General features: G+C 38.0%; 5 protein-coding genes across 7 annotated transcripts; 2 read left to right on the top strand and 3 right to left on the bottom strand.

Annotated features, from left to right (window-relative positions):
* Window positions 1-891: 891 nt before the first annotated feature.
* LOC108150693 (dynein-1-beta heavy chain, flagellar inner arm I1 complex) lies at window positions 892-9429 on the bottom strand. The gene is made up of 6 exons (XM_017278954.2): window positions 9357-9429; window positions 8605-9303; window positions 7397-7736; window positions 5825-7343; window positions 4505-5186; window positions 892-1743 (listed from the first exon to the last, which is right to left on the bottom strand). Exons 1-6 carry the CDS (start codon window positions 9418-9420, stop codon window positions 1364-1366), a joined length of 3684 nt encoding a protein of 1227 aa, XP_017134443.1. The 5' UTR covers window positions 9421-9429; the 3' UTR covers window positions 892-1363.
* Window positions 9430-11384: 1955 nt separating this feature from the next.
* LOC108150736 (tropomyosin) lies at window positions 11385-12998 on the top strand. The gene is made up of 3 exons (XM_017279039.2): window positions 11385-11758; window positions 12003-12396; window positions 12455-12998. Exons 1-3 carry the CDS (start codon window positions 11458-11460, stop codon window positions 12966-12968), a joined length of 1209 nt encoding a protein of 402 aa, XP_017134528.1. The 5' UTR covers window positions 11385-11457; the 3' UTR covers window positions 12969-12998.
* On the bottom strand, window positions 12959-13432 carry LOC108150737 (probable 26S proteasome complex subunit sem1). The gene is made up of 2 exons (XM_017279040.2): window positions 13228-13432; window positions 12959-13174 (listed from the first exon to the last, which is right to left on the bottom strand). The coding sequence occupies exons 1-2, from the start codon at window positions 13337-13339 to the stop codon at window positions 13047-13049; spliced, it is 240 nt and encodes a 79-aa protein (XP_017134529.1). The 5' UTR covers window positions 13340-13432; the 3' UTR covers window positions 12959-13046.
* Window positions 13433-15094: 1662 nt separating this feature from the next.
* Window positions 15095-26905, bottom strand: LOC108150715 (menin). 2 transcript variants are annotated; one of them, XM_017279002.2, is made up of 8 exons: window positions 26111-26905; window positions 25998-26046; window positions 25858-25929; window positions 25698-25799; window positions 24640-24950; window positions 23555-24010; window positions 20795-21600; window positions 15095-17707 (listed from the first exon to the last, which is right to left on the bottom strand). In XM_017279002.2, the coding sequence occupies exons 5-8, from the start codon at window positions 24905-24907 to the stop codon at window positions 16967-16969; spliced, it is 2271 nt and encodes a 756-aa protein (XP_017134491.1). In that variant the 5' UTR covers window positions 24908-24950; window positions 25698-25799; window positions 25858-25929; window positions 25998-26046; window positions 26111-26905; the 3' UTR covers window positions 15095-16966. The 2 variants fall into 2 exon arrangements, with proteins under 2 accessions (XP_017134491.1, XP_017134493.1); XM_017279004.2 differs by having other exon boundaries at window positions 25698-25789; window positions 25998-26905.
* On the top strand, window positions 17733-20746 carry LOC108150716. Of its 2 annotated transcripts, none has more exons than XM_017279005.2 (2): window positions 17733-18408; window positions 18466-20746. In XM_017279005.2, exon 2 carries the CDS (start codon window positions 18570-18572, stop codon window positions 20532-20534), a length of 1965 nt encoding a protein of 654 aa, XP_017134494.1. In that variant the 5' UTR covers window positions 17733-18408; window positions 18466-18569; the 3' UTR covers window positions 20535-20746. The 2 variants fall into 2 exon arrangements, with proteins under 2 accessions (XP_017134494.1, XP_041564707.1); XM_041708773.1 differs by having other exon boundaries at window positions 18474-20746.
* Window positions 26906-27847: the final 942 nt, after the last annotated feature.

Consider the following 27847-nt stretch of genomic DNA (forward strand, 5'->3'; position numbering starts at 1 on the left):
GACGAAATGACACAGAATAAAACTGTATAAAAAAGAGCACCTAATGGGATCAGAAAGATTTTAGAGTAGGAATAATGACACATATCTAAACTGAAAGTATATTTAATATTAATATTCAAGTCCATAAAGAGTTAGTACATTTTACGAATTTACATGAAAGGAGAAATGGTTAGCATATTTTTTAATACTTTACTTAATTATATAAAATCTTTGTTCGTTTAATATCCGATATTAGTTGACACCCACAAAGCCGTTCATCACACCAATTGATTACCCTTAACCGCTCGTCAATCAATGCCCAATAAAATACAAACTTAATTAAGCCTTGATAAAAGCTGATTTGCGGTTTTTTTACCTTAACAGCTTTTGCATTCTAATTGAAAATGAAAAAAAACAGCGCAGTCGTGTGAAAGAATCGTTGAAAATAGAATTTTCTATTTTTTAAATGTCAAGGGGATGAGAACTGCCAAAGCAAATATTTATTTTAAAGAAGAAGTTTGTATTTACCTTAATCGCTTAAATACATTTTTGGTTTAGTTAAGTGAGGAAAACTCATAAAGTCATTCGACATTGCCACAAATAAAAACAAGAAAGAACGCTATAGTCGAGATCCCCGACTATCAGACACCCGTTACTCAGCTAACAAATTTCAAACTAAATAATCCTCCACAAAATATTCGAAGTTTAGTTTCGTTCTGCCTGTCTACTGCAGCGATTACCGACAGAGCAGCGGCCGAGCAGCGGCAGAGCCCTAGTACTGTTAAAATAATTCATAGCTCGATAGCTAACTTCTCAGAGTGACGCGACAGACGCGTTTAGTGTCTGGCGACTTGTAAACGTTAGAGTGGGCGTGGCTCCGTTTTGAAACAAATTTGCGCTGCTTAAGAAATACTAGTGTCTGCATTACAAATCCCAAATCGCTAGCATTTATAGTTTCCGAGACCTCGACGTTCATACAGATAGAGAGACGGACAGACAAACGAATATGGCTAGATCGACTCGGCCATTGATCATGATCAAGAATAAATATACTTTATAGCATGGGTGCTCACGACTATGCACAATACGTAGGCATAATTTGCTACACACTAACAATTTTTCGTTACTGATAAGATCGAGGGAAGGGGACAACAGTTTCATTGGTTTTTTTAAGGCTGAGTCAAATAAAATTTGTTTTTGTCTTTTCCCCTCTCTAAACTGACTTATGTGTTGGTAAATGCACTGCCTTAAGACAGTTTTGAGCAGCCGTACTTTTTAGGGTACCTGTTACATACTTTTCTGCGTTTACAATATACCATTTTACTCTAACGGGTATAAAATAAAGTATAGAAGAATTTCTTAGGCTGAATTAACAGCGATTTTCTTATTTCTTGGGTAATTTGGAGTAGAAATCTTCCAGAAATTCTTTAAGTATTAACTTGAACTTTTCACCATGTTTGGCCAACTCCGATTTGGTTTCACTGCCCTCATTATCTAGCATTTCATCCGCCTCTCCCAGCGCTTGGAGATAGTGCAGCCAGGCCAACTCCAATCCCATCACCTGCTGATGTGTCTTCTCGTTCAGCTGCACCTGGTATTTGTGCAGAAGCACAAAAAGTTCCAGCATCGGAGTAAAAGCTGATTGTTTCACTGGTACTTCCTTGAGGAGTTTCTCAAAACGCTGTTTGGCAGCCACGGTTTCACGAATGGTACGAGGAACTTTCATCACTTTACGCTCATTGCGTCCCATGTATCGGTAGGTGGCTAAAAAGGATACAAATTATAAACGTAAATATATTTAATTAATATATATTAGCAAACATTTTTATACCCTTGCAGAGGGTTCTATAATTTCAGCCTGAAGTTTGCAGCACAGTGAAGGATACACTTGCGACCCTATAAAGTATATATGTTGTTCTTGATCAGCATCACTAGGAGAGTCGATCTAGCCATGTCCTTTTGTCCTTCTATCCGTCTGTCCGTCCGTCCGCCCACCCGTTTGTAGTGTCTCAGTTTGAAATCTATCCCAAAAGTTGTCTTTCTATTCCAGGTAGTAGTAATATAACATGTAGCTTCCATGGGAACAGTCGAAACATTAAAACAAATAAATTTAAAAAAAAGTAACTTTTCTAATTTTTAAAGTTTTTAAAAAAATCTTTTGGACATAGTAATGGTTTATTAATTTAGAATTACGCTTTTAATTTTATTTAAATCAGAAAACGTTATAATATAGCTGCCATAGGAATCATTGAATAATTGAGCTGAAAATCGTCATAGCTTCAATGTTTTAAAACATATACGCAAATAAATCAAAGTTAAAATGTTTTCAAGAATATTTCATTTTTACAATAGCTGCAAGGGTGTATGAACTTCGGTTGCCAAAGTTTGCTTCCTTTTTATACCCTTGCAGAGGGTATTATAATTTCAGTCAGAAGTTTGCAACGCAGTGAAGGAGACGTTTCCGACCCTATAAAGTATATATATTCTTGATCAGCATCACTAGTAGAGTCGATCTAGCCATGTCCGTCTGTCCGTCCGTCTGTCCGTCTGTCCGTCTGTCCGTCCGATTGTCCGTCCGTCTGTCCGTCTGTCCGTCCGTTTATATGCAAACTAGTCTCTCAGTTTTAAAGCTATCTGCATGAAACTTTCCCAAAAGTTGTCTTTCTATTGCAGGTAGTATATAAGTCGGAACGAGCCGGATCGGACGACTATAGCATATAGCTCCCATAGGAACAATCGGGAAAATAATTGAAAAAAAATTATAACTTTGCTGTTTTTTAATTTTTTGTTTAGTTCTTCGACATATAGCAATGGTTAAATATTTCAAAATTATGGTTTAAATTTCATTAAAATCGGACGACTATAGCATATAGCTCCCATAGGAACAATCGGAAAAATAATTGAAAAAAATTATAACTTTGCTGTTTTTTAATTTTTTTTTTAGTTCTTCGACATAAAGCAATGGTTAAATCTTTCAGAATTATGGTTAAAATTTCATCAAAATCGTACGACTATAGCATATAGCTCCCATAGGAACAATCGGAAAAATAATTGAAAAAAAATTATAACTTTGCTGTTTTTTAATTTTTTGTTAAGTTCTACGACATATAGCAATGGTTAAATATTTCAGAATTATGGTTAAAATTTCATTAAAATCGGACGACTATAGCATATAGCTCCCATAGGAACAATCGGAAAAATAATTGAAAAAAATTATAACTTTGCTGTTTTTTAATTTTTTTTTTAGTTCTTCGACATATAGCAATGGTTAAATATTTCAGAATTATGGTTAAAATTTCATCAACATCGGACGACTATATCATATAGCTCCCATACAAATAATAAAAATATATAAAAGAACAATCAAATAATTAAGCTGCAAATCGTCATAGCTTCAATGTTTTTAAACATTTCGCAAGTAAATCATAATTTTAATGTTTTCAAAAATATTTAATTCTTGCGATAGCTGCAAGGGTATATGAACTTCGGCTTGCCGAAGTTTGCTTTCTTTCTTGTTTTCATTTATTTTTCCGATTGTTCCTATGGGAGCTATATGCTATAGTCGTCCGATTTTGATGAAATTTAAATCGTAAATCGGAAATATTTAACCATTACTATATGCCGAAGAACTAAACAAAAAATTAAAAAAACAGCAAAGATATAATTTTTATACCCTTGCAGAGGGTATTATAATTTCAGTCAGAAGTTTGCAACGCAGTGAAGGAGACGTCTCCGACCCTATAAAGTATATATATTCTTGATCAGCATCACTAGTAGATTCGATCTAGCCATGTCCGTCTGTCCGTCCGTCTGTCCGTCCGTCTGTCAGTCTGTCCGTCTGTCCGTCCGTTTATATGCAAACTAGTCTCTCAGTTTTAAAGCTATCTGCATGAAACTTTCCCAAAAGTTGTCTTTCTATTGCAGGTAGTATATAAGTCGGAACGAGCTGGATCGGACGGCTATAGCATATAGCTCCCATAGGAACAATCGGAAAAATAAATGAAAAAAAATTATAACTTTGCTGTTTTTTAGTTTTTTGTTTAGTTCTTCGACGTTTAGTAATGGTTAAATATTTCTGATTTACGGTTTAAATTTCATCAAAATCGGACGACTATAGCATATAGCTCCCATAGGAACAATCGGAAAAATAAATGAAAAAAATTATAACTTTTCTGTTTTTTAATTTTTTGTTCAGTTCTTCGACATATAGGAATGGTTAAATATTTCAGAATAATGGCTTAGATCAAAATCGGACGTCTATATCATATAGCTCCCATAGAAATAATAAAAATATATAAAATAACTATCAAATAACTGAGTTGCTAATCATCATAGCTTCAATGTTTTTAAACATATACGCAGTAAATCATAATTTTAATGTTTTCAAAAATGTTAAATTCTTGCAATAGCTGCAAGGGTATATGAACTTCGGCTTGCCGAAGTTTGCTTTCTTTCTTGTTTATTTGTATGCTCTTTTAGAAATCTAAACTAATTTTAATTTGTGTTTTGTCAAAACAAACCTTACCTCTCATTAAATTGCTGGCATGATCTAGCAACATATTGATATTGAGGGCCTGCCACTTTTCAATCCAATCTAGGATGGTGCTCTTCAGAGCGTTCTGGTTAATCAGTATGAAGTACACGTTCGTAATGGCATCCTCGAAGATCACGTCATCTGCCAGAGCACTGTAGTGTTCGATGCCACCTTCAAAAACACCGGCTGTCCGGGAACTGCTCATCAATCGCTGTCGGAATTCCTCCTCCGTGGTCTCCCAAAGGACACGATGTTGGTTCCAAACCATTTCATACTTGGCCATCTCGTCCTGCTGTCTAGCGATCTCCGCTTGAATGCTTCTCATTAAGTCCGAGCACTCCTGATCTTCCCGAAAAACGCTGGCGAATCCTTGACGCTGATGCTTCTTCGGTAGCTTTAGTTTATACCCGAGCCTCGGAAACTGATCCAACATGCTGCGAATACTGTCCACGATTCCATTCATTGTTTCTTCGATAGCATCCATGTCGGGAGTGAAGACGATTCGTCCGTCTTTCACATCCGATTCAAGAACGATAATGGGAGCGAATGCCATGTCCTCTTCACAGTGGAGGGCCTTGTAAAGCATGTTTAAGGACCCTCGGGCACTGGTCATCAAGGCGCTGGCTAGCATGTCATCCAGATCATTTACATAAGTTATCCACTCCGAAGACATCTAAAGAGTTTAGAGAGAAAACATTGAAACACAATATAAACATAACATTTGACCTATTTAAATATCATAGTTAATTCATCTTTTCTATCGAAAATTTCTAACGTGCTACGGATCATGGCTATACTAACTTTTGGGGCACTGCCTGTAATACTTCCATATAGCTTTTTGAATCTTGCCAAGCCAAAAAACACATGGTAATGGCCCCATATTATACACGAAACACTACCTTTTTTACATAGATCTCAAAATAAATCCTGTACGTAGATCAATCACGAATATAGCCACAAATAGACTGGAATTTACACTATCCAGACTTAAAAGACTACGCCCATGTAACAATCTAATACCTGGACGACCGGCAAATGGGAGAATCATACAAGACGCATAGACTGCCACACTGTCCAGTTTTGTAGACGACCTGGTACACTTTACATGTGTGAAAGTGAATTAAGTTACAGCTTTCAAAAAGTTTATCTTATATATTTTTTTTAAATTAAAAGGCTAATTTTGAAGAAAATTTTAATAATACTCATTTTGAAATAGTATTTTTTGACATACCTCTATTTTAGTTATGGCCAACTTTCATCAGCTTACTTGCTGTTGTTGTCTTTAAATTTGGCTATAATTCAACCACTTACCTCATCCTCCACCGACTGGAACTGCCGGCTAAAGGCGACCAAGAGCTCCAATATGTTGCTGTAGTAGCTCCTCAGGATGTCACCGGAGGAGCTTAGACTGGCGGACAAATGTTGCCGAAACACGGATATATCTACGGCGCCAGCGAATGCAAAATGCATGAGACAAGTGTCGCAGATCTTCTCACAAGTCCTCGCCATTCCCCGATTGGCACGCTTGAATATATGAACCAACTCCTGGAACTCCCCGATGAACTCGTTGGCATCTTCGAAGAAATCCTCATTGAGTTCAGAGCCATAGGTAATCTTGAATATCCCCGGAGCCAGCTGGCGATCACAGGCTTGAATCAAGGGTCGAAACAGTTTTCGTTCTTTCTCACTCAAGGCGGTCAAAATGCAATTGTGTCTAAGGGCAAGTTGGATTACACTATTGTACAAGGATCTTATTATGTCGGTGCGTTCGTACAGTTTTTTCAGGGTGTTGGGGATGGCGAATCCCAACCTTTCAAAGTGCTGAGCCTGCTCACATAGCTCCAACACAGATGGATCAACGTTGCACTCCAAAAGGCCTTTGAACTTCTTACTGCGAACCATCAAGTAGCGGTCCAAACGCTGGCTGAGATCCCCAGAAAACCCACAGCACTTGACCACCCAGTCTTCGTAGGCCAGTCGCATTTCCTTTTGAAACTCATGACGCAGTGAATCGAATTTGGCCAGCACAGGAGAGGATTCCGTGTCAGGAGGCAACCACTCGGCGCTCTTTAAGCGCTCCTTCAGCCACGCCAAACGTTCCAAATTGATGCGGTAGTTGAGAGCTGTGGAAACGTGTTTGGATATCCAGGATTCCTGCCTCCGCTCCTCTAGTAGTTTTCTCGAGGTGGCATCCATTTCCTGGGAGAACAGCCTCCACAATCTGCTCACTTCCTTCAAATATGTCTTCCTCAGAGTTCCCCTCTGACGGTAGGAGTAGAACAGCAAGGCCTGCAGGGCCTCCAGTGTCTCCTCCACGTTCGACACGCGCTGGAAAACATTGAAGATTAGCCGCTGGACAGTCTCCTCCAGTTTCTGCATGCTCCTGCGGAAATTGGCCACATCCTTGTACCAATCCGAGCGATGCACATTTAAAATATATGCCTGCGAGCTGCCCTGCAGTTGCTTTAGCGTGTCCAGAAACTGTTGCTCCACATTTTCGGCAATCCTCTCCAGCTCATCGCCACAAGTGCCGCCAAAAGCGGGCTTCGGTATACTCCCGTTTTCATCCAAGCGACCAAACACAATCATGGACTCGCAAATGTCAATCACATCATTCAACCGCTCGACAAAGGCATCGATATGGTTAAAGATCAGGCCTTCGTTCAGCTCCCAAGGCAACTTGGTCTGTTTGCCGGCCAATTCTTTAGACATTTTATCATAGATTCCCTTGTAAGCCAGGCAGCAATCGATGGCATTGTTGCAAATTTGAATACCAAATCGTGGTTTTCCCGAGAGGATATCTTCAACTTTGGTCTGATCCGTGCAAAACCTGTTTAAGAAATGTGGTTAATTCTCTTCAATATACTTATTATTAATGTTTACTTTATGATCTGATTGCTCAAATTCCGAAACAGTCCAGCTATAAGTCGAGTCGTATTGTAATATTCCGAATTCAACCAAATGAAACGTATAAGGTAGATAATACGTGGTAAAAGCTTGCTCAAGTCCGACGGGCTGGGGGCCACATCGATTTTAGAGCAAGGCTCGATCAGCAGGTGAAGAAACTTAATGTTGGACAATGCTTTAAGTAGCTCCTGCTTGGCCCTTTCTATAAGACCATCCATTTGTGACATGTGTACGGAATGGGCGTTACGCAACAATAGCAACACTTTCTGAACATCCGATTGAGCCAACTGGTCGTTGATTCCTTGAAGAACTTCATCTGAAAAGATAAATACAAATTATTTATTTTAGGTTAACATTTTAAAACTTTAAAAGACTGCGCTCATTTACGCCAGTTTCTCCCCTCTATTAAAAGCCAGTAGACCTGAGTCTATGATTTGGATTGGACTTTTATATAGAGTAACATCACTGTTTCACCATTTATGTTATAAAGATAAATTAATACGTTAATATAGATTCTAGAGCTGGATAAAATGAAAGCAATGTTAGGCTAGACCAACTCTCCTACTGATGCTGATTAGGAATGTAAATTAGGGTGGTCCAAATTGGTAGGTCAATTTGAAGCCCTAAGTTACAAAATTGGGTACAAAATATATATATTCTAACTGACATTTCGTGTCGCTTGAGTTATTTTTAAAAACACTTTATGACCAATGGGAAACGCATAAAACTTAAAATAAAATGTTTTGCTTTTCTATTTATTTATTACACCGATATTATCGATATTATATTTTACATTTCCAAACAATTGTATAGCCTACTTTTAGGCACCAAACAAAGAAGTTTTGGGGCTTTTGATGTGTTTAAATTTTTTTCAGATAAAAAATTTTAAAAAAAATCTCCTTTTGTTTTGGGTATAAGGAGCTTTAGCCAAAGAGTTGCACTATATCAAAATTATCATATTTCAGTAAAATTAAATTATTATATAGAGTCGGATTACCCGTAAAATCGATCTTTTTGGCACTTTTACGTCCTTTTTCTCGTAAACTGAAGAAATCAAGAAATTCCAAAGATGAGATCGTATTCAGCACACCGAAATTTATGAGACCAATGTATTTTTAAGGCTCTTGCACGGTGTAATCAATATAAATGTAACGTTTTAATGAAATCATAACGATTTAACTCACAGCGATATTCCCAAAACTCAAACTCATCCCGTACGGTGACTAGATCATGGGGAACCGTCAATGTGTCATCTCCCAGCAAAGTACGGATCTGTGTGGTCCAGTAGAGGGCGATGCCCTCCAGACTCCTGACCAACTGCCTGTCAACGGGTCCAGCCGCCAATTCCTTGATAACATAGGGCACATACAGCACGGCCACCCCAGAGATTTGGTGATGCATACCGGTGAGGAAGGCCAGGAATCTGTCCAGGCTGGAACAAAAACGATTTCGCACCGTGGCGTTCCATTCACTGTAGTTCCGAAAGAAGGGGGCGTACAAGCGATCCAGCAAATCCATCAAACATCCATCCACATCGCTCGTCAAGGTTCCAAAGTTCACTTCATCGTGGAAGCCCTCCACGCTAAAGATCTCATTCGGTTCCCGGCGAAAGTAGCTCAGGTCTGAAACACAAGTGGCGGGAATGCCCAGACAGGCGGATAGTGCATCTCTATCGTAGTATATGGTCAACAGAGGCTCGTGGACCTCCAGCAGCCAACGGCGGATAATGTCCAGGGCTCCCTCTTGCCAGTCCCTATGATCCAAGCAGCTCAACACACTCATGCGCTGTATGTACCCCACCAGCTGGTGCAGTTCCTCGTCGCCATACGAGGGTTTCGGGGTTTCGGGACGCAGCTCTTCCTGGCGCGGTACTACGCTGCGCTCTGGGATTTCAAAGTTGTGAGGCTTTGGAACGGAGGCATCGGCACCAACTCACCCTCATCATCGGTTAAATCCGAGTCGGTAAGATGCTCATCTTCTACAGCGCTGGAGGAGGCCATTTTACAGAGTTTTCACAGACCCAAAGCGCTAAGAAGTTTGTTAGGTAAAACAAATCCATGGCAACCGGAAGCCGGTTGTACCGATATTTCATAATGTGAGTTTGAATTCTGGAGTATTTTACAATATATAAGTTAGTAATTTCGGATCGTTGCTTTTTTATCCATAATTGCTATGGAAATAACTATTTTTCGTAAACGATTTATTTTTGTGGTTGTATAAAATAATAATAATAAATAAATAATAAAGTTTTAAATACAAACGTATGTGCGAGCACACTAAAAATTATATTTGTTCAGGGGTTTTCAAGGTTTCAACGGAAAATAGGTTTTAAAGACTGGGTTATGATATAACAATGTTGTTCTTATTCATTGGATCAAATAAACGTTAGTGTTAGTAAGACAGACATAAGGCAACTTATTAGAGCGTTGAATGTTAAAAAATAAAAAAGTACTAGATAGATTTTATTACCGGGTTGTGATGGTAAAAAAAAAAACTAGTCGACATGTTTACTTGGCAGACATCGATTATTTTTAGTTCTCTAGAGAAAACCAAACAAACAGTTTCGGACTTGGTTTGTTTCTTAAATTGCAAAGTTCGGCAAGCCAAAGTTCATATACCCTTGCAGCTATTTCAAAAATTAAATATTCTTAAAAACTTTAAAATAATGATTTACTTGCATATACATATGCTTAAAAACATTGAAGCAATAATGATTTGCAGTTCAATTATTCGATAGTTTCTATGGCAGCTATATGATATCGCGTTCCGATTTTAATAAAATTAAAAGCGTAATTCTGAAATGTCAAATTATTAATAAGAAATTAATACAAGAATTAAAAAAAAAAAATACAAAACCGGAGTTACATTTAAAAAAAAAAGTTTCCCAATATTCTTATTGTTCCCATGGAAGCTTTATGTTATAGTCATCCGACTTTGATGAAATTGAAACCGTAGCAGTATTAATTAATGTCGAAGAACTAAAAAAAAAAATTAAAAAACATCAATGTTATAATTTTTTCAAATTTATTTTTCCGATTGCAATGCAAAGACAACTTTTGGGAAAGTTTCATGCAGATAGCTTTAAAACTGGGAGACTAGACAGACGAACAGATGGACGGACAGACGGACAAACGGACGGGCAGACGGATATGGCTAGATCGACTCTCCTAGTGATGCTGATCCTAAATATATATACTTTATAGGGTCGGAAACTTCTGGCTAAAAGTATAGTACCCTCTGCAAGGGTATAAAAACACAATATTCGTCGACATACAGGATATATCGCTGCATCCTGGTTGATACGATTTCCTTAACGAAGAAAAAAAATCAAACAAATTCTTCATAATTTTTCACCAATTTTTTCGACTTTTTCGAATATTTTAAGAAATCAAAATTTTTTTAAGTCCGAGGCAGACGCGATAGAGAGTATTATAAACAAGATATATACCAAACTTCAAAGGAATCGATTCAATAGAATTAGAATATCAAATAAAGTAGAAAAACGTGTTTAGAGTTAAGGCAACATTTATAATGGCTCGAAAGCAACGTCACAAAATCGGCTGAATCTCATAAAATGATTCAAATTTTGAAAAATCTGTAAGGGATCATATTTTTAAAAGTCTAAACATTCAAAAAGAAAAACAAGAAAACCAAGGTTTTTTCATTATAGTCGATTTTTCTGATCCGACAAATCTATGCTCTGCCAACTCCAACTTCAAAAATTTTAAATTTGGTATTCGTTTCGCCGGTACCTGGCGTACGTTCACCCAAAGAAATCTGGCAACGCCATGCAATTTTCTGGTATTTTTTTTGTCGATCTTTGTACCGGGGTGAGAAAAGGCACTGATGAATAGTGTACTCCGGCTATTTCTCTCTCGCTCTCTCTCATAGCTGACGAACGAATTTCGTCGATCTGAGTAAAAGGCCTTATATGGGAATACCTTTAATGCTTGGCAATTTACAAGTAGCCCAGTTTGGCCACACCAAGCGCACTTTTATTTAAAACCGCTACTTTAAAAAAGAAAAAACGTTTGGAAATGGCACTTTCGGCCGAAATGGAGAAGGTAATGGGCCAGGGCAACTGCCTGATGCCCGATCTAAACATTTCGCTGGGCGATATGACCAATCCCACTGAGGGCACTGTCACCAAGATCATGGTCCACTATCTGAGATGTTTTGGTTTCCGCCTGGATCCGCCTTATAAGTCTGGCTGCGAAACCGCCTTCGCGTCGCGGGAGGGTCGGGTCTTCCTCATCCGGCTCTGCCGCCAAGTGGAGCGCATCATACAGATCAGCTTTCCCAACAAGACCTACACCTATGTGGACATAATGAAACCAGGTGTGTCTTTAGTGTGTTTTAAAATCGCTATATCGGATAAAACCGATTCTATTTCTTTTGATAAGGAAAATACCTATGAAAATCTAAGAATCACTTTTATGTTTTGATACTAAATTAACAAATATCTAATGTGTAGACTAGTTATCTAGTCTGATCATTACTTTTCCCTCATAATTCTCTATTTTTTACCTCAATCTAAAGATCAATCCTTAATAATCGTCTATAATTTCTCTTCGCATGACAGCTGTCAAAAAGACACTCTCCACTTTGAGCTATCTGTTCAATTACTTAGCCTACTACAAAGTGTTCAAGAAGAACGTCCTGGGACCCGTGGAGGAGGCCATCAAGCTGAAGGACTCGCTGACAGCCGAGATCAAGGCCAAGAGCCAGCAGCTGGAGCAGCGCAGGCAGAAGGCGGACAGTGTGGAAAACGATACGCGGGATTGCGAGGTGGCCATCGACCAGCTCCAGAAAGAACTGAAGGATAGTCAGGCAAAACTTCATCAATTGAGGAAATCCTTCAGCGAACAGAGCAATGCTCTGGAACTCCTCGAGCAGCAACAGATGGAGCTGGACAAGCGCATCGGTCACTGGGAACAGCTGGTCGTGGAGGACGGTCAAGTGATGGAACTGACAAAGTGAGTGGTGCCGGGGCAGCCTGGAGTTCCTTTTGCTCAATTGTTTCATTCATTGTAGGAAAATCAAGAGCGCCTGCTCGCACGTCGAGAGCTGCAAGGCCGAGCTGGCAGGCAAGAAGCAGGTGACCAACGATCATCGCCAGGTTATAGAAGCCAGCCAGGAGGTAGTCACTGCTCTGGAGAAGGCCACCGCCGTACTTACTACCATCAAAGTGGAGGACTATACGGAGAGCTCCAAGAAGCTAGAGACAGTGGAGAAGCAAGTGTCCGCCTTGGAGGCCAATTACCAAATGCGTGGCCTGGATTCGGAGGTCAAGAAGCAAGAACTCTCCTCTTGCGACCAACAGTACGACGCTCGAAAGCATAAGCACGATGTCGAGGGTCAGAAGCTACAAAAGCAAATTGAAATGCTGCAGGACGAACTGGAGGAGGGCAAGAATCGCATCGATGACCTGGGCACCGTCCTGCAAGAGCTGAACCAGCGGAATTTGGGCCAGCACCAGTTGCAGGGCATTTTGAGTGAGCGGCTCCGCGAGGCGCTCGGTGAAATTTGGCAGTTCGGTTCCACTTAATATACTGATTTTATTCTATAAACTGCAAAACAGCTCAGCTCGTTTTTATGGTTAGGATTGAACAAGGGGGTCGCCGGTTTACGTCTCCATCTTCTTGCTCTCCAGATGAGCCTTCAACTGCTGGCTGAAGTCGTCCTCCACATTGTCGTCGTCCCAGTTGTCTTCCCACACATTTAGCTCTTCTTCGTCGTCGCCGACGCGGAAATCTACGTTAAATCCATTAGAAAAACTCGGTTTGACAGTGAATATACCCTAATACCTTCGGCGGGAAACTCTTCGAACTCATCGTCCTCCTCCAGCAGACCCAAATCCTCGCCCTTGTTGTTGGTCTCCTCCTTCTCTTTCTCCTTTTCTTTATCAGGTGCCGACATTTTGTGTTTTTTTATTAATCGAATAGCGTTTGAATTATATTTTTGACGCTTTTTCCTTTTTGTTGCCAAAATGATGCCTAGTCACTTCTCATAGAGCTGGACCAACCACTCGCGATAGAATCGCTAATTTGTATCGATATATCGATAGACAATCCAATAGTGTATGGTGCACAAAAATAATATGGATATTCTCTAAAAGACTGTGGGTCTTATAGCCTAATTCCACTGGCGCATTGGTAGACTTTTTAAATATGCCTGCTTGTGTTGGTATAATTTTGCTCTTTTTCCAATTTGAAGGGACTGTTTAATGCGCAGCAATGCTTTCGAACGACAAGGGAGATGTAAAAAAAAACCGCAATGACGCAATGAAGCAACCCAAGTGCAACTAGGCCCTAAGTCAGGTTGGAATTACCTTTTCTTAAGAAATTATACTGTTTTTTATTAGCATATTTGCTAAAGTATTATAAAATTAAAAAGTGCTGTCAAGTAATTTCAAAACAAAAATAAAAATATTTCATTACCTAAATATTTCATCTCACATATTTTTTACATAGGTATGGTATTAAGGTATCAAAAAATTGTACCTAGGTATAAACCAAGGTACAAGTATGTAGGTACACCCCAACACTGGCCGTATATGGTGACACTGACGAAATATCTTATTTTTTTTTTCTTCACATTTTTTGGGTGGATCGTCAAAACATAAACAACGTCAAAAGGTCAATCATCTTTGTTTATGTTTTGATGAGCTACCGTGGTTGAGATCACTGTTGGCAAAATAAGTTTAAGGGGATATCCCAGTAACTTTTTTTTTTTAAATCAATTTTTTTTTTGCCTAATCGATAGTTTACAATTTTTAATATATCCTGAGAAAATAGTTTTTCAATGTCAGCGTTCTAAAGAGCGACCGCTCGCAGGCATACACCGCGGCACCTGAAACTTTAACCGCGTTTATCTCGAAACGACATTTTAAAAAACTGCTGAAATAATTACTCGACTTTAAGTTGATCGGTTTCAAATGCATTGTACCTACAATGTTATACAAACTTTTGGACTGGTTAAAAATTGTCCATTTAACAGAATTTAAAAAATCATTTTTTCACCCCAAAAACTCCTTTTTTTTAAACCGATGCCATTTTGTAAATAATTAATCTGTTTTAAAGATCGAAGGTCGTTGTTCGGGAAATATATTTAGCTTTCATTATATTTTTAAATTTATCGATTTCTCGGAAAAAAAAAAACAAAAAACATAAATTAATAATGAAACTTAATCTAATTATTTGCAAAAAATTTTAAAACATTCTATTAGGTACTTTTTTTAAAAAATGAAATTTTAAATATCTTTTTCGTTAGTTACACTGATATATCCCTTTAAGTACACTTTGCACTGAAATTCCTTATGAATTTTTCGTAAATTAAAAGTCAACACCAAAGTAAGTAAAAGGTGCTACACATTTTGGTTTTAAGTTAAAGAGGTACCACATTTTTGTTTAAACTTCCCACACCTCATAAACACGCAATTTAAAGACTTCTGTGAACCGGAAAAATTTATTTAGCAAAGCAAATATTTAAATTAATTTTGTTCAACTTAATAATTTTTAAGAGCAATAATCTACTTGTAAATATTCAAAAGTTAAACAGTACTTTAACCTTGTTTTAGTGACGATATTAATCAGTACACCTTTTGGAAATGGCTTTGATGAATAGCTGCTTTGCTATTAAATATTTTCAGGTCCATAGTAGCAATAAAAATAGTTGGTTTTTTATGCATTTAATGATTTGTATAACATTTTCACTGTTGGCTATTTGACTGTCAAGCTAAAAGGATTATTGAGCATTTGGATTTTAAGCTACATTTAATTTAACTGTTGCTGCTGGTTGGCTATTTTAAACAAGTAGAGCAAAAATGTACGTTACTTTAACATTAATAAATATATATATTATATTCTTATAGGTTTGCATATTGTTTCTGTTGCTGAGTTGCTGTGTTTTGATTTATTGCGATAGCGAACTTTCAGTGTAACTCTATTTCTTGGGTTGGATTTCGTGCTGTCCGAAGTGTAATGAAAATAAAAAAAATATTTCGCAATTCGAATTCGCACATTCGTTCACTTAATTTTAAAAATTTGGTATGCCAAAATATATACTCCTTTTGTTGTTTTGTTAGTCTCAGTATCTAGTTTACATTTAAATATAACTGTAGTTCAACATTTAACATTTAGTTGTTGCGGACTGCAAATCTACATAATTAAATAGTTTGTTTTGATTTCATTTGTTTGCTTTTAGTCTGCGAATGTTATATATGAGGAATAAAACACCATACATTTGATTAGTAATATTGTTGATCAGTTTTGTGTGTTGTCTCGGGCTCTCCATTCTTCTTCTCCTCTCTCTCTCTCTCTCTCTCTTCTAACGTTATTATTCATCACAGATGCTCTACGCACAGATCAAATTAAATTCAATGCAATTATTATCATCATTTAACAATTTGTTACAAGCTCCGATTTTGTCCATAATTGCTGTAGCTTAATGGAGTGACAAGTTGTAAGGACATTCGTGAGTTCGGGGTGCTTATTGGACTGGACTATCCCTAAACAAGAGCACGTCCTGCTGCTGCCAGCCCATTTGAGTAGTGTTCGTTTAGATTGTGTGGAGAGTGGTTAATTCTATTTAGTTTTATAAGATAAAACGAAAGCTTTTCTAGAAAAAGTGTTGTATCACATATAGAGGAAGTGTTAAATATGTATTCTTTTGTTTTCCATTCGGGGTCGCCAACTGTTTGCTTGCTTTAAGTCAACAGTTCGTAACAAATTATTGACTTATTAAATAGTTCAGGATATATGTTTAAATAGAATAAAATCAAACAGCTTAGCCTCAATAAAATGCTTTAAAGTAAATACAAGTACATAAGCAGTTGTGTTACCATTTTTGATTTCAGTCACCTTTAAGGTTTATATATAAAAGTGATTGAAATTAAATATAGAACCGATTTTCTGCTTTCGATTTTAAAAAAGAGCACCAACTAACTTACGCTTAAACAATAATTTAAAAAAAAATTTCAAACATGCTGGAGGGGAAATACATAGTTCTAACAATAAATACATTGAGAAAAAGTATAACAGCTAAAAATATGTTATAAATACTTAGCATAGCTTAGCGTTGTTGGGACATGTCTGTGTGTGTTTCACTGTTTATATTTACTTTTAAAACGCTAGGCGTTCTCTAACGGCTTACATTTTTGTTTCGTCTCGCGCTTACGAACTACATAAATACACATCGAACATCAAAAATATGATAGCATATATATATTTATATGCACGGATAATGGGGTGGCTCGAACTTTTTTTGGCGGAAAACTGCCGAAAAGAATTTTATAGTTTACGAAATTTCGTTCATGGATACATAGACCTTAACCATTTAGTACTTTTCATTTTAAACTTTTTAAATGGGGATTTTAATTCCTAAAAAATGTTTAAGCTTTAATGTGCCTAAGAAAACGCTTGTCAAACAAAGCTGCCAACAAACTACATCCGGTTCTATAATTGGGCCAAAAAAAAAATTGAGCCACCTCAATTTGCACACATGACTAATAAAAATGTTTCAATACGTAATACACAACAACGAGAATTACTCGCGACGAGTTCTCTTTGGACGTGAGGCGGCAATCGAATCTCCTCCTGGCGACGATAATGCCATGGATGCTCCTCCAGTACCTCCTGAGCCACTGCCACCTCCACCACTGACTCCACTATGAGCCCCGTCCCCAGAACTCGACGAAATTGTTGTGATGGTGGCTGAAATTGTGGCCGATTGCTTTTCCACTCCTCGAACTTTTCGGGAGGCCACCGACTGGGCGGTGACTTGGAGAGAAATCGCATGAGTGTTGAGCTTTTCGGCCAGCAAAAGATCCTTCAGACCCTTCATCTTCTGGCTGTACAAAGTGATTACTGGCCTTTTAAGCATTATCTCGAAGGGATCATAATCGTCACTTGCATCCTCGTTTTTAGCTTCTTTGTGCTGTGGTTTCCCCAGTTGGGTATGTGGTTGATGAATGGATTGTGCTTGGCCAGTGTTACTGGCCTCACTAGAAACAGGCAACTGGACTAAGGTTACACTGCCATTGCTTGCTCTTGTTGTGGTAACTGGAGCCTCCTTTTTGTCGGAACTATGGTTGTTGTTACTGCTGTTGGTATTATTGTTGTTATTGCTGAGCTCTGGGACATCGGATTCCCCGACAGAAGGTTGTTGCTTCTGATCGGCAAAGGGTTGACCACCGCCCTGGAGCAGGAAGTCTGGATTCAGAATCTTCTCGCCGCACGCTGCAGTTAAATCGGCCAAAGTTGTTGGTAGCTCCGAATTTTTTGATTTCTGGTAAAAGAAAAATGCATTTGTTAATTTATAGTAGTTTAAAAGTATATTTTAGTGAACAAATGTGGTAGTTGCTTCTTAAGCGCGTTACTCGTAGAGTAGAAGGGCATATTGTATTCGATGAAAAGTATGTAAAAGGTAAAAGGAAGCGTTTCCGACCCATAGAGTATATGTATTCTTGATCAGGATCAATAGCCGAGACGAAGGAGGTCGTCTGTCCGTATGAGCGTGAAAATCTCGAAAACTTTAACTATTAGAAGTTATTTAGTTAGAAAGCTCTCTGCCTCCACTCTGCCGCTGCTCGGCCGCTGCTTTGCCAGCAAAACATTATCCCATGCTTATTAGATAGGGCTGTGGTGATCGCTGATGTAGAGAAAGAAGCTTGAGCTCAGTGTTGGCAATGCAATTCGACAGAAGGCGCCACATAGACCGGTATATTTTTTGTTAATGAATGTTAATGAATATTTAGTTTGAAGTTTGTTAGCTAAGTAACGGGTTTCCTATACTCGGGGAACTCGACGATAATTTTTCGTTTTGTTTGTTATTGATCCAAGTGGTATTCAAATTTTAAAACAATTTTATACTGGACTATCATGGTATGTTGTGACCAATCTATCTTCTGTCATTATAAGTTATCTAAAATACATTTCAATATAAACTACATACAGATTTTTACATTTTGTAGCATTGAAAACAAAACGGTAAGAATTCTTGAAAAACGTTTATTTAGTTAATATAAATTCTTCCTTTTTTACTAGAAATTTAGGAACTTAATGGTCAGGTTGTCGTAGCGCCTGGGTGCCTGACTTTTTACCACCAATTTCAATTATAACAACGAGCGTAAACCTTGAACCTCCTAACTATGACACATTTGGCAAGGATAACCAAAACCAAACCGACCCAAAATGTGCAAGATGTGTTTGTACAGAAAAGTGAGATGATCTCCATAAGAAACCTGCTCGTGTTCTTTAATAAAACACTAGATTGCGAATTGCTGAGCATGGACGACCTAAAAACAGGGGCAGTATACTGCCAGGTCATGCATAGGCTCTTTCCAAAGTCAATTCTTATCGAAAAAGTCAAGTTTTATACGCACAGCAAAGTCGAGTTCAAAACAAATTTTCGGCTGTTGCAAAACAGCTTTGAAAAGCTAAAAGTAACGCGGTATCTTCCGGTGGAAGAATTAATTTTGGGGCACAGTCACTATGACCTTTGCAACTGGATGTACAAATTCTTTCAAACCAACGATAATGGGCGCGAATACGATGCCAAAAAAGTTAGGAAAAACTCGGCCATCGGCCTCAGCAGAGGTCCCAAGTTCGTTGGTATGACACGCAATGCCAATGCCATGCAAAAGTGTCAGTCGATGAACTTTAATCATATTAAAGATCCGAACAAGTACGAAAGAAGAAGTTGCTTGGGTAGTATAAGCTGTGATCGTATCAATTTCAAAAAGACTTTGCCGGACAAGCAAATTATAAAGCAGAAGTCCAAGCCGCCGCCAAAGAAAAGCTCAGTTTTTTTGGAATTTCACCCAGAGAGCAAGTACGTGCCCCTACCTTCGGAAAGCGAAGATGAGCTGAATTTGGGAGGTCAGCAATCTTTTCGGCAAAACAAGATTTTGGACAAACTCAGTTCTGAGGAAAAGGTTTTGACACGGGCATTTTTCACAATCGAGATGACAAACAAGAATGGTCGAGACTCCACAAGTTTTAAGTCTTTGAAAGCTCTGAGCAACAAGTGCAAACAGTACATAATTGATCTTCATACCAAGGTTCTTATTATCGATGATTTAAAATGCAAGATACGTAGTTTGGCCAAAACGATAAAAGAGCTTACTGAAAAGTTTAAGAACATGGAACAAGTGTTAATCAAATACGGTGACAATCCGACGTGTGCTGTTCAGAAAATTAAGAACATCCTCTTCATGAATCCCCAAATGGCGGCAGTACCTCTGAGAAGACCACATAGAAGAGGGGATTTTAAAGAATCATCCCATTCTGAGGAAAAGGCTTTCACAATAGAATTTTCAAACAATCCGAAGAGTCTTCGGTCTCTGAGCAACAAGTGCGATCACTACATAAGTGATCATCAGACCAAGGTTCTTATTATCAATGATTTAAAATGCAAGATACGTCGCTTGGACACAAAGCTAAGAGAGCTCACCGAAAAATGGAATAATATGGAACACATATTTATCAAATACAGTAACAATCCAACGTGTGCTGTAAAGAATATGAAAAACATCCTTTTTATTGATCCCCAAGTGGCGGCAGTACCTCCGCGTGGACCCCATGAAAAAGGGGAAACTAACCATGATGCAGCATCCCATTTCAAGGTTCAGCTAATCAGGGAAGGTAGTTTTATAAAACACCAAACGATGCCTCCACGTCGTAGCAAAGAAACGAAGACGTGCATCGAATTTGTATCCAAAAAGTCTTATGACAGAGATCCAAAATCCCCAGATTCTGTAGACTCTTTCAACGATGATCCAAGGCACAATCATATGAACCGTTTGAGCAACGATACGACGATACTCAATTGCCAAGGGCATTGTCATTCCAGGCTTAGGCACTATTCGAAGAATTATGCCAGACATGCATTGGACTCATTGGTCGAAGATGAACATCATACCAGGCGCTCTAGATCTCCAGTCGGCATGTATTGCTGCCATATTGGGGATTGGACGGACATGCCCGCAGGTCACCAGGATAGACGATGTTCCGAGGAAAGGGATTTATGCATTGCAAAAATTGTAAACATAAAAAGTCCAACTCGGATTCCTAAGATGGTAAAGTCACATGGTTGTAATATTGATATTGAATAAGAAGCAATAAAACCATTTAAATGTTTTTCAATAGAAAGCCACAAGTTGATCTTTCTGAAATATTTTATAGTTATTTTAAAGTTCCTTAAACTTGGACTTCAAGAAGGATGTTTATAAACAACAAACTGCGTAAAACAAAGCAGTTGTTCTAAATTTCTGTTACGAATTATCAAATTAAATTAACATTTCTGCCTTTATTAAAAATTTAAGTAAGAAGAGTTTATACTTTCGAATGAATTTGTTTTACTGCGTTTTCTTACCTCTTCCTTTTTCAGCAGCGTATTGTTATTTCCCTCCAAAGTCTCAGATCCCGTGGCTTCCTTAGAGTCCTTAGCTTCCCTAGCTTCCTGTTCACTGCGGGCCTGCTCCGCCTTAGCTTGTTCCGCCTCCAGATCCTCGGGCAATTTAATGACCACCTGGGATCGTATGTCATAGTCAAACTTGGTGATATTATTGACCAGCGGTTTGGCCCAACCAATATGCAGGATGGGCGTTAAGCTGTCCTCCTCCCATTGGCAGATGCCGTCGTAGAAGCGCAGTAAATTTGCGAAGACCTCGGAGTCTCGAAGAATACTTCTCGCCGAGTGGCCCGAACTCTCGGTTTTCATCACATAGGGTATCAGCTCGTTCGCAATGTCCAGAAGCTCTTTGTAGATCTCCTCGTCATCCCGGCACTGGTACGTGTACAAACGGATCACATCCGCCGCATTTGCCCATGCGGCAAAAGCGTCCCGGTACTTAAGCAATCGGTTGTAGTAGTTCCCCTGGTAGGTATACGGATACACGTGATGGTTCCGGTAGTGAGTCCTCGCCGACTCTATGGCTTCGCGGTAAAGCTGCTCGCAACTGATGCTCGAATGCGTTCGATGGATCTCTTCCAGCTCACCAAGAGTACCCAGAGCCATCGGATAGCGCTTCAGGTGTCCCAAGTCGTACAGCAGCCACAGCAGTTGTTGCTGGAGCTCGGCCACCTCCACGCAGTCGCTGTTCGAGGTCAACGAGATATTAAGAGCGGCACAAATGGCCGCCACTTCCATACCACGCTCGCAAATCACCGCCAGCCCACCTTTATAAAAGAGAAAGTATAGTGATAAAAACGCTATCAGTGGGATGAATATAAAGGAATTAAATACCCTGCAGACCTTTTAATATTTATAATACCCTTGCTATTATACCCTTGCAATCTAATCTAACTGAATGAAACTTTCACACAAGAGCAAGGTAATGTAAGGTCCGCTCACGATTAGTGAATTTATTTTCATATAACTTTAGAAACCATTTTTTTGTGTGTTTTTAGTATATTTCCAGCATGAATAACAAAAAAACGACACGTCATGATGTTCAGTGAAATAGCAGTGTTTATACGGGTATGACACTACATTGGTCGCCTTATTCATTGACGGATTCATTAAAGCTCAGAGACAGAGACAAATATATGGATACTGCTTGAGATGTTTTTGGTAATAAGTTCACGGTCATACTGCCTTTTTAACGTTAAATTCAAACGATATTGTTTTGTTTATTATATTGTGTTTATCCCGCTAATTTTAACGTTTAAATTTTTATCAGTTGTTACCATTAAATGATAACAAATATTTCGTATACATTTAAGCCTCGCATTCTTATTCCGTTTTGTCGTCAACTCCAACGAGCAAAATTGTACTTTTTAAACACAATTTTGCATTCAAATAGTATTTTTGTTGCCCAATTCCGTCGAGTATTTCGGGTTCTGACAATTTTCTTCATTCATTGCTCATTGGAATCGTCATACGTTTGTCTTGTTCGCACTTACGTAAAATCGTATAGTTTAAACATGAATGAGGCAAACAATGTAGTGTCATAAGCCCATTACGGAAAAAAGCACATACGTTTAATAACTGTTTCAAAAACTAACTAAAACTAAATAATATATTTATTTATTGCCTAATACTTTGTTGTGTATCCTTAATTGGGTATTACTGTCTCGCATCTAGGTCACATTGAGTCGACCAAGTCCTGGCATTGTTTAATGGGAACCTGCGCCCAATCCTCTCGAACAACGTCCCAAAGCATTGTCTTCGAAGACGGGGATTGCTTTGAGACATAGAGTTTGATGTCCCCCCAAAAGTTTTCTACCGGATTTAGATATGGCCGTATATTCTTATTTAATTTGCTGGTGGTTTTGGTTTTGGATCGTTATCCAAATGGAATGCCCATTTTAGGGGCATATTCTTAGTGGCATATGGCGTCATAACGTTAGACAATATGTCAACTTAAAAATGTTGGTCCGTAATCCAATCAATAAAGTGTATTGGGCTTTAGATAAACAGGCCCACACCAAAATTTTAAGGCAACCGTTCATTACTGTCTTGACCGAATGATTTAAAAGGTACTCCGTGCTTGGTGGTCGATGGACATACTGTCTACAAGGATATTCAAATTTTCTGCACTGCTATTTCCATGAACAAAGATGTATGTATCTTTGTTTTTTTTTATACAAAACTAAATCAGGCTCCCTAAAGAAGGCGACATATGTAGTTTGCCGAAACTCGTATTATAAAATCATTACTAAAATTTTTTTTATTAACGGAGAGAAGCAATGGCCAAATAAATTATATCGGATCATACGATTATTTAAAAAGAAAAATCGAAAAAATAATATTAAGAAACTAATGCTTCCAGCATAAGATTATATCTTTATGAGAAAATGCATCTTTGATTTGGCCAATGCTAACAACATTTTGGACATCTAAACAAAAAAAAATTCACCAATTCGCTAAATAATGCTGTTGGCTGTTAAAACATATTATATTATAATATTTTAAATTCGAGTATTTTGAATAAAAACTCAATTTTTTTCGTTTTTAAAGGTATTAATTGTTGTAAATGTATCTTGTTCCTTAAAATTAATTAAATAATTTAATTTAAAAATTTAAATAGCCTAAAAATTTCTAATCTCCTACCGTTTACTTTAATTGCAATTGGTCATTAGTGTTTAATGTTTGAAAAGGCCATGTTTTACGTCATTAGTTTAAGCTTACCTAAATATAGCCACGATCCGGATTCAATTCCCGGGCGAATATCCTGCCCCCGCTTATCCTCGCTGCCCTTGCCGTGCCATGTCACCTCGATGGTCTCCACCCGCTTCTGGCCAAATACCACCCAGGCATGATCTTCTGAGATGGCCAATCTGACGTCTTTGTAGCCGAGCAACTGGCAACCCGCAACCACTGCCAGAGCTACGCCGAAACAGTCCAATTTGTTTCCGAACAGATAGCTGTAGAGGTTCTGCAGATGTGCCCGATCCTTGTAGCTGCTGCGGATTAGCGAGTTCCAGATCACGTCAGATACTTTCTTGATCACCTCGCGGGTGGCCTGGCGGTGGGGCTTTGGCTTCTCCACCACCGACAGGATCGTCTGGAACTTTTTGTACAGCCCAGCGATCAGCTCATGAGTCACTACCGGAAAGGGGACGCCCATTATGACGTCCGTTGCGCCTGCATAAGGTAAAAGATAACAAGTTTGGTGGTTTTATTTCATTTGATTTGCTGTCATAAAATTCAAATTAAATTATACAATTTTTAGCACGAAAGTCCAGAAAAATTCCAAAATAAATTTTTTTAATTTTATTTTTGCGATACACAAACATTACACATTATAGACGTAAGGAAATTTAAAAATTAAATTGAAAAATATGATCTTTTTGACGATCCAATTTATATAAATCATTTTACATTAAAATATTTTGCATATTTAATAAGCTATTTGCGATAATTAATTTTCATGATGACAAAGATTTTAAAATCAGTTTTGAAATCGTAAAATAATGTATTTATCTCTCTTAATCGACGATTTATGATATGTTGTTCGGTTTCAATTTTTTTGTATTGTATATTATAAACTTCGGCTTGCTGAAGTTTGCTTCCTTTCTTGTTATTTACAATTTCCTCTGCAGCGAAGTGAAGAAATTAGGAATTTAAAAGTGCTGTAAAATGTGTGCCATTAACCCAAACAGGGCCCAGAAGCGATTCCAATTTGTATGCAATCGCTTCCGTTTTAACTGGTTTCCGTTTGCTAAATGGTTAACGGTGAACGCAAGCGGTAAAGGCAACGGGCAAATACACACCTGTCGCCGCTTGACTGATGTCCCCTGCTGCGGCAGCGGCAGCGGCTGCTTGAGCGGCCTGCGCAGCAGCCTCTCCAGTCGTCAAAGACAGCTCGATGTAGCCAACCACAATGGAGAGCAGGGTGAGGTCGGGCTCGATTCCAGAGGTTAGAGCGCGTCGGAATAGATTTACCACATCGGCCGTGGACTTCAGAGGGAACAGGCTGGCATCGATAACGCCATTGAGCGCCATGGGACTAGCACTGGCGCTTCTAGTAATCGTGGACATGGTTGCAATAACGTGCAGGACCTTAAGACCTCGAAATGCAATACTAAAAAACATAGAGAATAATATATAACAATTTGTTTGAAACGTTAAAAATTATTTTTAGTAAATAACACCCTTACTATAAGCTAATTTAAAGGAGCTTGTTCAATACTCTTTATCAACATGTTATGTTACAATTTTAGTTGAACTCGTAAAATGTATTTTTTATAGGAAGTAAGATGGGTTTCACGGATTAAGCACCAACACTTTTTAAAACATATTTGTGGTATTGTGTTTGTGGAGATACATTTTTACAAACTCTCATTAAAATTTTGGTTTTCCGTTTTATAGTCTCTTAAATATAAAGTAATTCATAATTTCAAAAAGTATATATACACATTGTCATGTAGAGACAATAAAAACAATCGGAAAAAAAAAATGTAAAATATCGAAAATGCAGCGTAAAAACAACATAACTTCTTTGCTTTCAAACATAAACGAAACAAATCTAAAAATAGTAATTTAATAAAATATTTTTATTTTTTTTAAAAGCTGTCAATGCTTACTTCCAATAATTCAAAGACCAGAAATGTACGGCTAAATACGAAATATTTTGGAAAAATTAAACTATAGTGAAATGTGCAAGTTGATATCAAAACATTTAGGAAATTTTGTATAAAAAAAACGTTTTTTTGTTATCGTTATAGTCCGTGGACGTCCTCTATACTAGCCCTGGTTTCTATCTTAAGTTAATATGAAACTTGCTTATAATATGATTGCCATAATTATTTGACGAGTGAAAAATTCTTACCCAAAACTAGTTGCCTCGTTCTGTTCAATGGACAAAGTGCTTTTAACGATTAGTTATAATCCCGCGTCGTGTTTTATGATGTTCTGCCAGTTCTAATAAGTCCTTAAAATTATTTAATATTAGTTTAGGTCCCTTTAGTTGCGAAATACTTGATACATACCCAAGTTTTTTACAGAATGCGCGAGAAATCTAGAGTCCGTTCGTGACCCCTTATGTCCTTTATACCCTTTTTCTTCACATGAGAATAACGGAACATGTTTAATTACATACGAAGAACAATGAAAAGAATGTGATAATTACCAAATAGATTCATTTATTTTCCAACTGTTTCTGGACCGCAATTGATGAGCTTTGACAGAAATAAGAACCAATATTTGAAAACGGCCACAAAACGTTAGGGCTGACAAGCTCACCCAAGTGGCAAGTTTGGGCCTTTTTCCACCTGCTCCGTTTTTAAGCTCCTTATTATCCTGCTGATGGCCTGGGACTTTCGCCTGGTTTTGCCCGATGCAGAATGCAGGGTTTTTGTTGCTGCTGCTGCTGCTGCTGCTGTTTGTACAGCCAGCCAGTTTGTGGCTGCAACATTGGCAACAAGTTGACAAACAACTTTTTGTCGTTGTCGCACCTTCTTGGCCCTTTTTCCGCTTATTTATTTTCTCCTTTTCTTCGCTTTGTACTTTTAAGAGCAGGATTTCTGTTGCTGCTTCACTTGCACTTCTCATTTGCAGCAACAACAATAACAACTGGTTTTCTGCATAGATGTGAGTGCATGCGTGTGTGCAGCATGCATGTGCACTGCAAAAATATGTATATATCCTGTGGGCCCTGCGTCCTTCGTCCACGTCCACGTCATCAATTAATCGGCTCACGGGGGCAGGTGAATTTCTCGCACCTTTCTTTCACTCGCTTTTGTTGTTGCTGCTGTTTTCGGTTTCGTGTGTTTTTTTTTTTTTTTTTTGTCGACCCGCCACCCTCCGATTTACATATTTTCCACTTGACACGCAGTTCCCGTTTGCCGCCCGAATTCGCCGATTATCGCATCGCACTCGATTTTATTTTGACTTGGGCATTATCTGTGCCTATTTTGGCACCAATGGGATAGGCTTATTGCGCGGCAGGACTGGTAACAACAAAAACCAGGTGAAATTCCGACGAAATATTGCGTTGTTGTGTTTACCTCTCTGCGCCAGTGTTGCATAACCTGCACGTGTCCATACGGGAGTAGTGCTGCAAAGCGCTTCCATGTATTAGTACTTTGGTACTTTTGCGGTATTTTAATGCTATTCAACTCTGAGTAATAACGTTTTTAGACTAGTCGCATCACTAGCTAGCACTTCAATAGCAAACACAGGTCGGCATTTATAAATCATTTAGGGTATTCCCTAAACAACTGAATCTCTGAATTGCTGATATGTGGTCAACTGTTCCATAAAAAGTCAACTGGCTAAAATTTAACCAGATCAGCAACCAAAGACCGTTTTACGATGTAGTTGAACACCCAGATTCATAAAATTAGACACAACATTTTCTTTTGATACATTTTGTGACTTATTTTAAAAGTGTGGTTTACGTTCTTGAAAAAAAATTTGATTATTACCGATGTTTACTAGATATCTTTGGCATATCGATATATCATCGTGGGCAACTATCACATCTAACGACCGAAAACAATAAGAACAGTAAAGGAAGCAATATATACCCTTGCAGCTATTGCACAAATTAAATATTCTTAAAAACATTAAAATTATGATTAACTTGCGTATATGTTTTAAAACATTGAAGCTATGATGAATTGCAGCTCAATTATTCCATAGCTCCTTTGGCAGCAATATGATATCGTTATTCGATTTTAATAAAATTAAAAGCCTAATTCAAGACTCTCAAATTATTAAAAGGTCAAAAACAATTTTTTTAAGAAAATTAAAAAATAAAAAAGTTAGTTAAAAAAATTTTTTTTTTTAAATATTTTTTATTGTTTCCATGGGAGCTTTATGTTATAGTCGTCCGATTTTGATGAAATTTAAACCGTAAGTCTGAAATATTTAATTAATAATAAAAAAGAAATTAAAAAACAGCAAAGTTATAATTTTATTATGTAATTTTACCGATTTTTCCTATGGGAGCTATATGCTATAGTCGTCCGACTTATA

This window comes from Drosophila elegans, unplaced genomic scaffold (assembly GCF_018152505.1).
Source record: "Drosophila elegans isolate 14027-0461.03 unplaced genomic scaffold, ASM1815250v1 contig_397, whole genome shotgun sequence".
NCBI classification, from domain to species: domain Eukaryota; kingdom Metazoa; phylum Arthropoda; class Insecta; order Diptera; family Drosophilidae; genus Drosophila; species Drosophila elegans.

Bases quoted from the DNA above. Each gene is read 5' to 3' on its own strand.
- LOC108150716 (XM_017279005.2), top strand. From the start codon at position 18,570: ATGACACATTTGGCAAGGATAACCAAAACCAAACCGACCCAAAATGTG.
- LOC108150693 (XM_017278954.2), bottom strand. From the start codon at position 9,420: ATGGCCTCCTCCAGCGCTGTAGAAGATGAGCATCTTACCGACTCGGAT. The intron at 7,737-8,604 runs GTGAGTTAAATC...TTATCTTTTCAG, and splicing joins TGAGTTTTGGGAATATCGCT to ATGAAGTTCTTCAAGGAATC. The intron at 5,187-5,824 runs GTAAGTGGTTGA...TAAACTCTTTAG, and splicing joins TCCAGTCGGTGGAGGATGAG to ATGTCTTCGGAGTGGATAAC.
- LOC108150736 (XM_017279039.2), top strand. From the start codon at position 11,458: ATGGCACTTTCGGCCGAAATGGAGAAGGTAATGGGCCAGGGCAACTGC. The intron at 11,759-12,002 runs GTGTGTCTTTAG...TTCGCATGACAG, and splicing joins TGTGGACATAATGAAACCAG to CTGTCAAAAAGACACTCTCC. The intron at 12,397-12,454 runs GTGAGTGGTGCC...CATTCATTGTAG, and splicing joins CAAGTGATGGAACTGACAAA to GAAAATCAAGAGCGCCTGCT.
- LOC108150737 (XM_017279040.2), bottom strand. From the start codon at position 13,339: ATGTCGGCACCTGATAAAGAAAAGGAGAAAGAGAAGGAGGAGACCAAC. The intron at 13,175-13,227 runs GTATTAGGGTAT...GATTTAACGTAG, and splicing joins CGAAGAGTTTCCCGCCGAAG to ATTTCCGCGTCGGCGACGAC.
- LOC108150715 (XM_017279002.2), bottom strand. From the start codon at position 24,907: ATGTCCACGATTACTAGAAGCGCCAGTGCTAGTCCCATGGCGCTCAAT. The intron at 24,011-24,639 runs GTGTGTATTTGC...TACCTTATGCAG, and splicing joins CATCAGTCAAGCGGCGACAG to GCGCAACGGACGTCATAATG. The intron at 21,601-23,554 runs GTAAGCTTAAAC...TCTTTTATAAAG, and splicing joins CGGATCGTGGCTATATTTAG to GTGGGCTGGCGGTGATTTGC.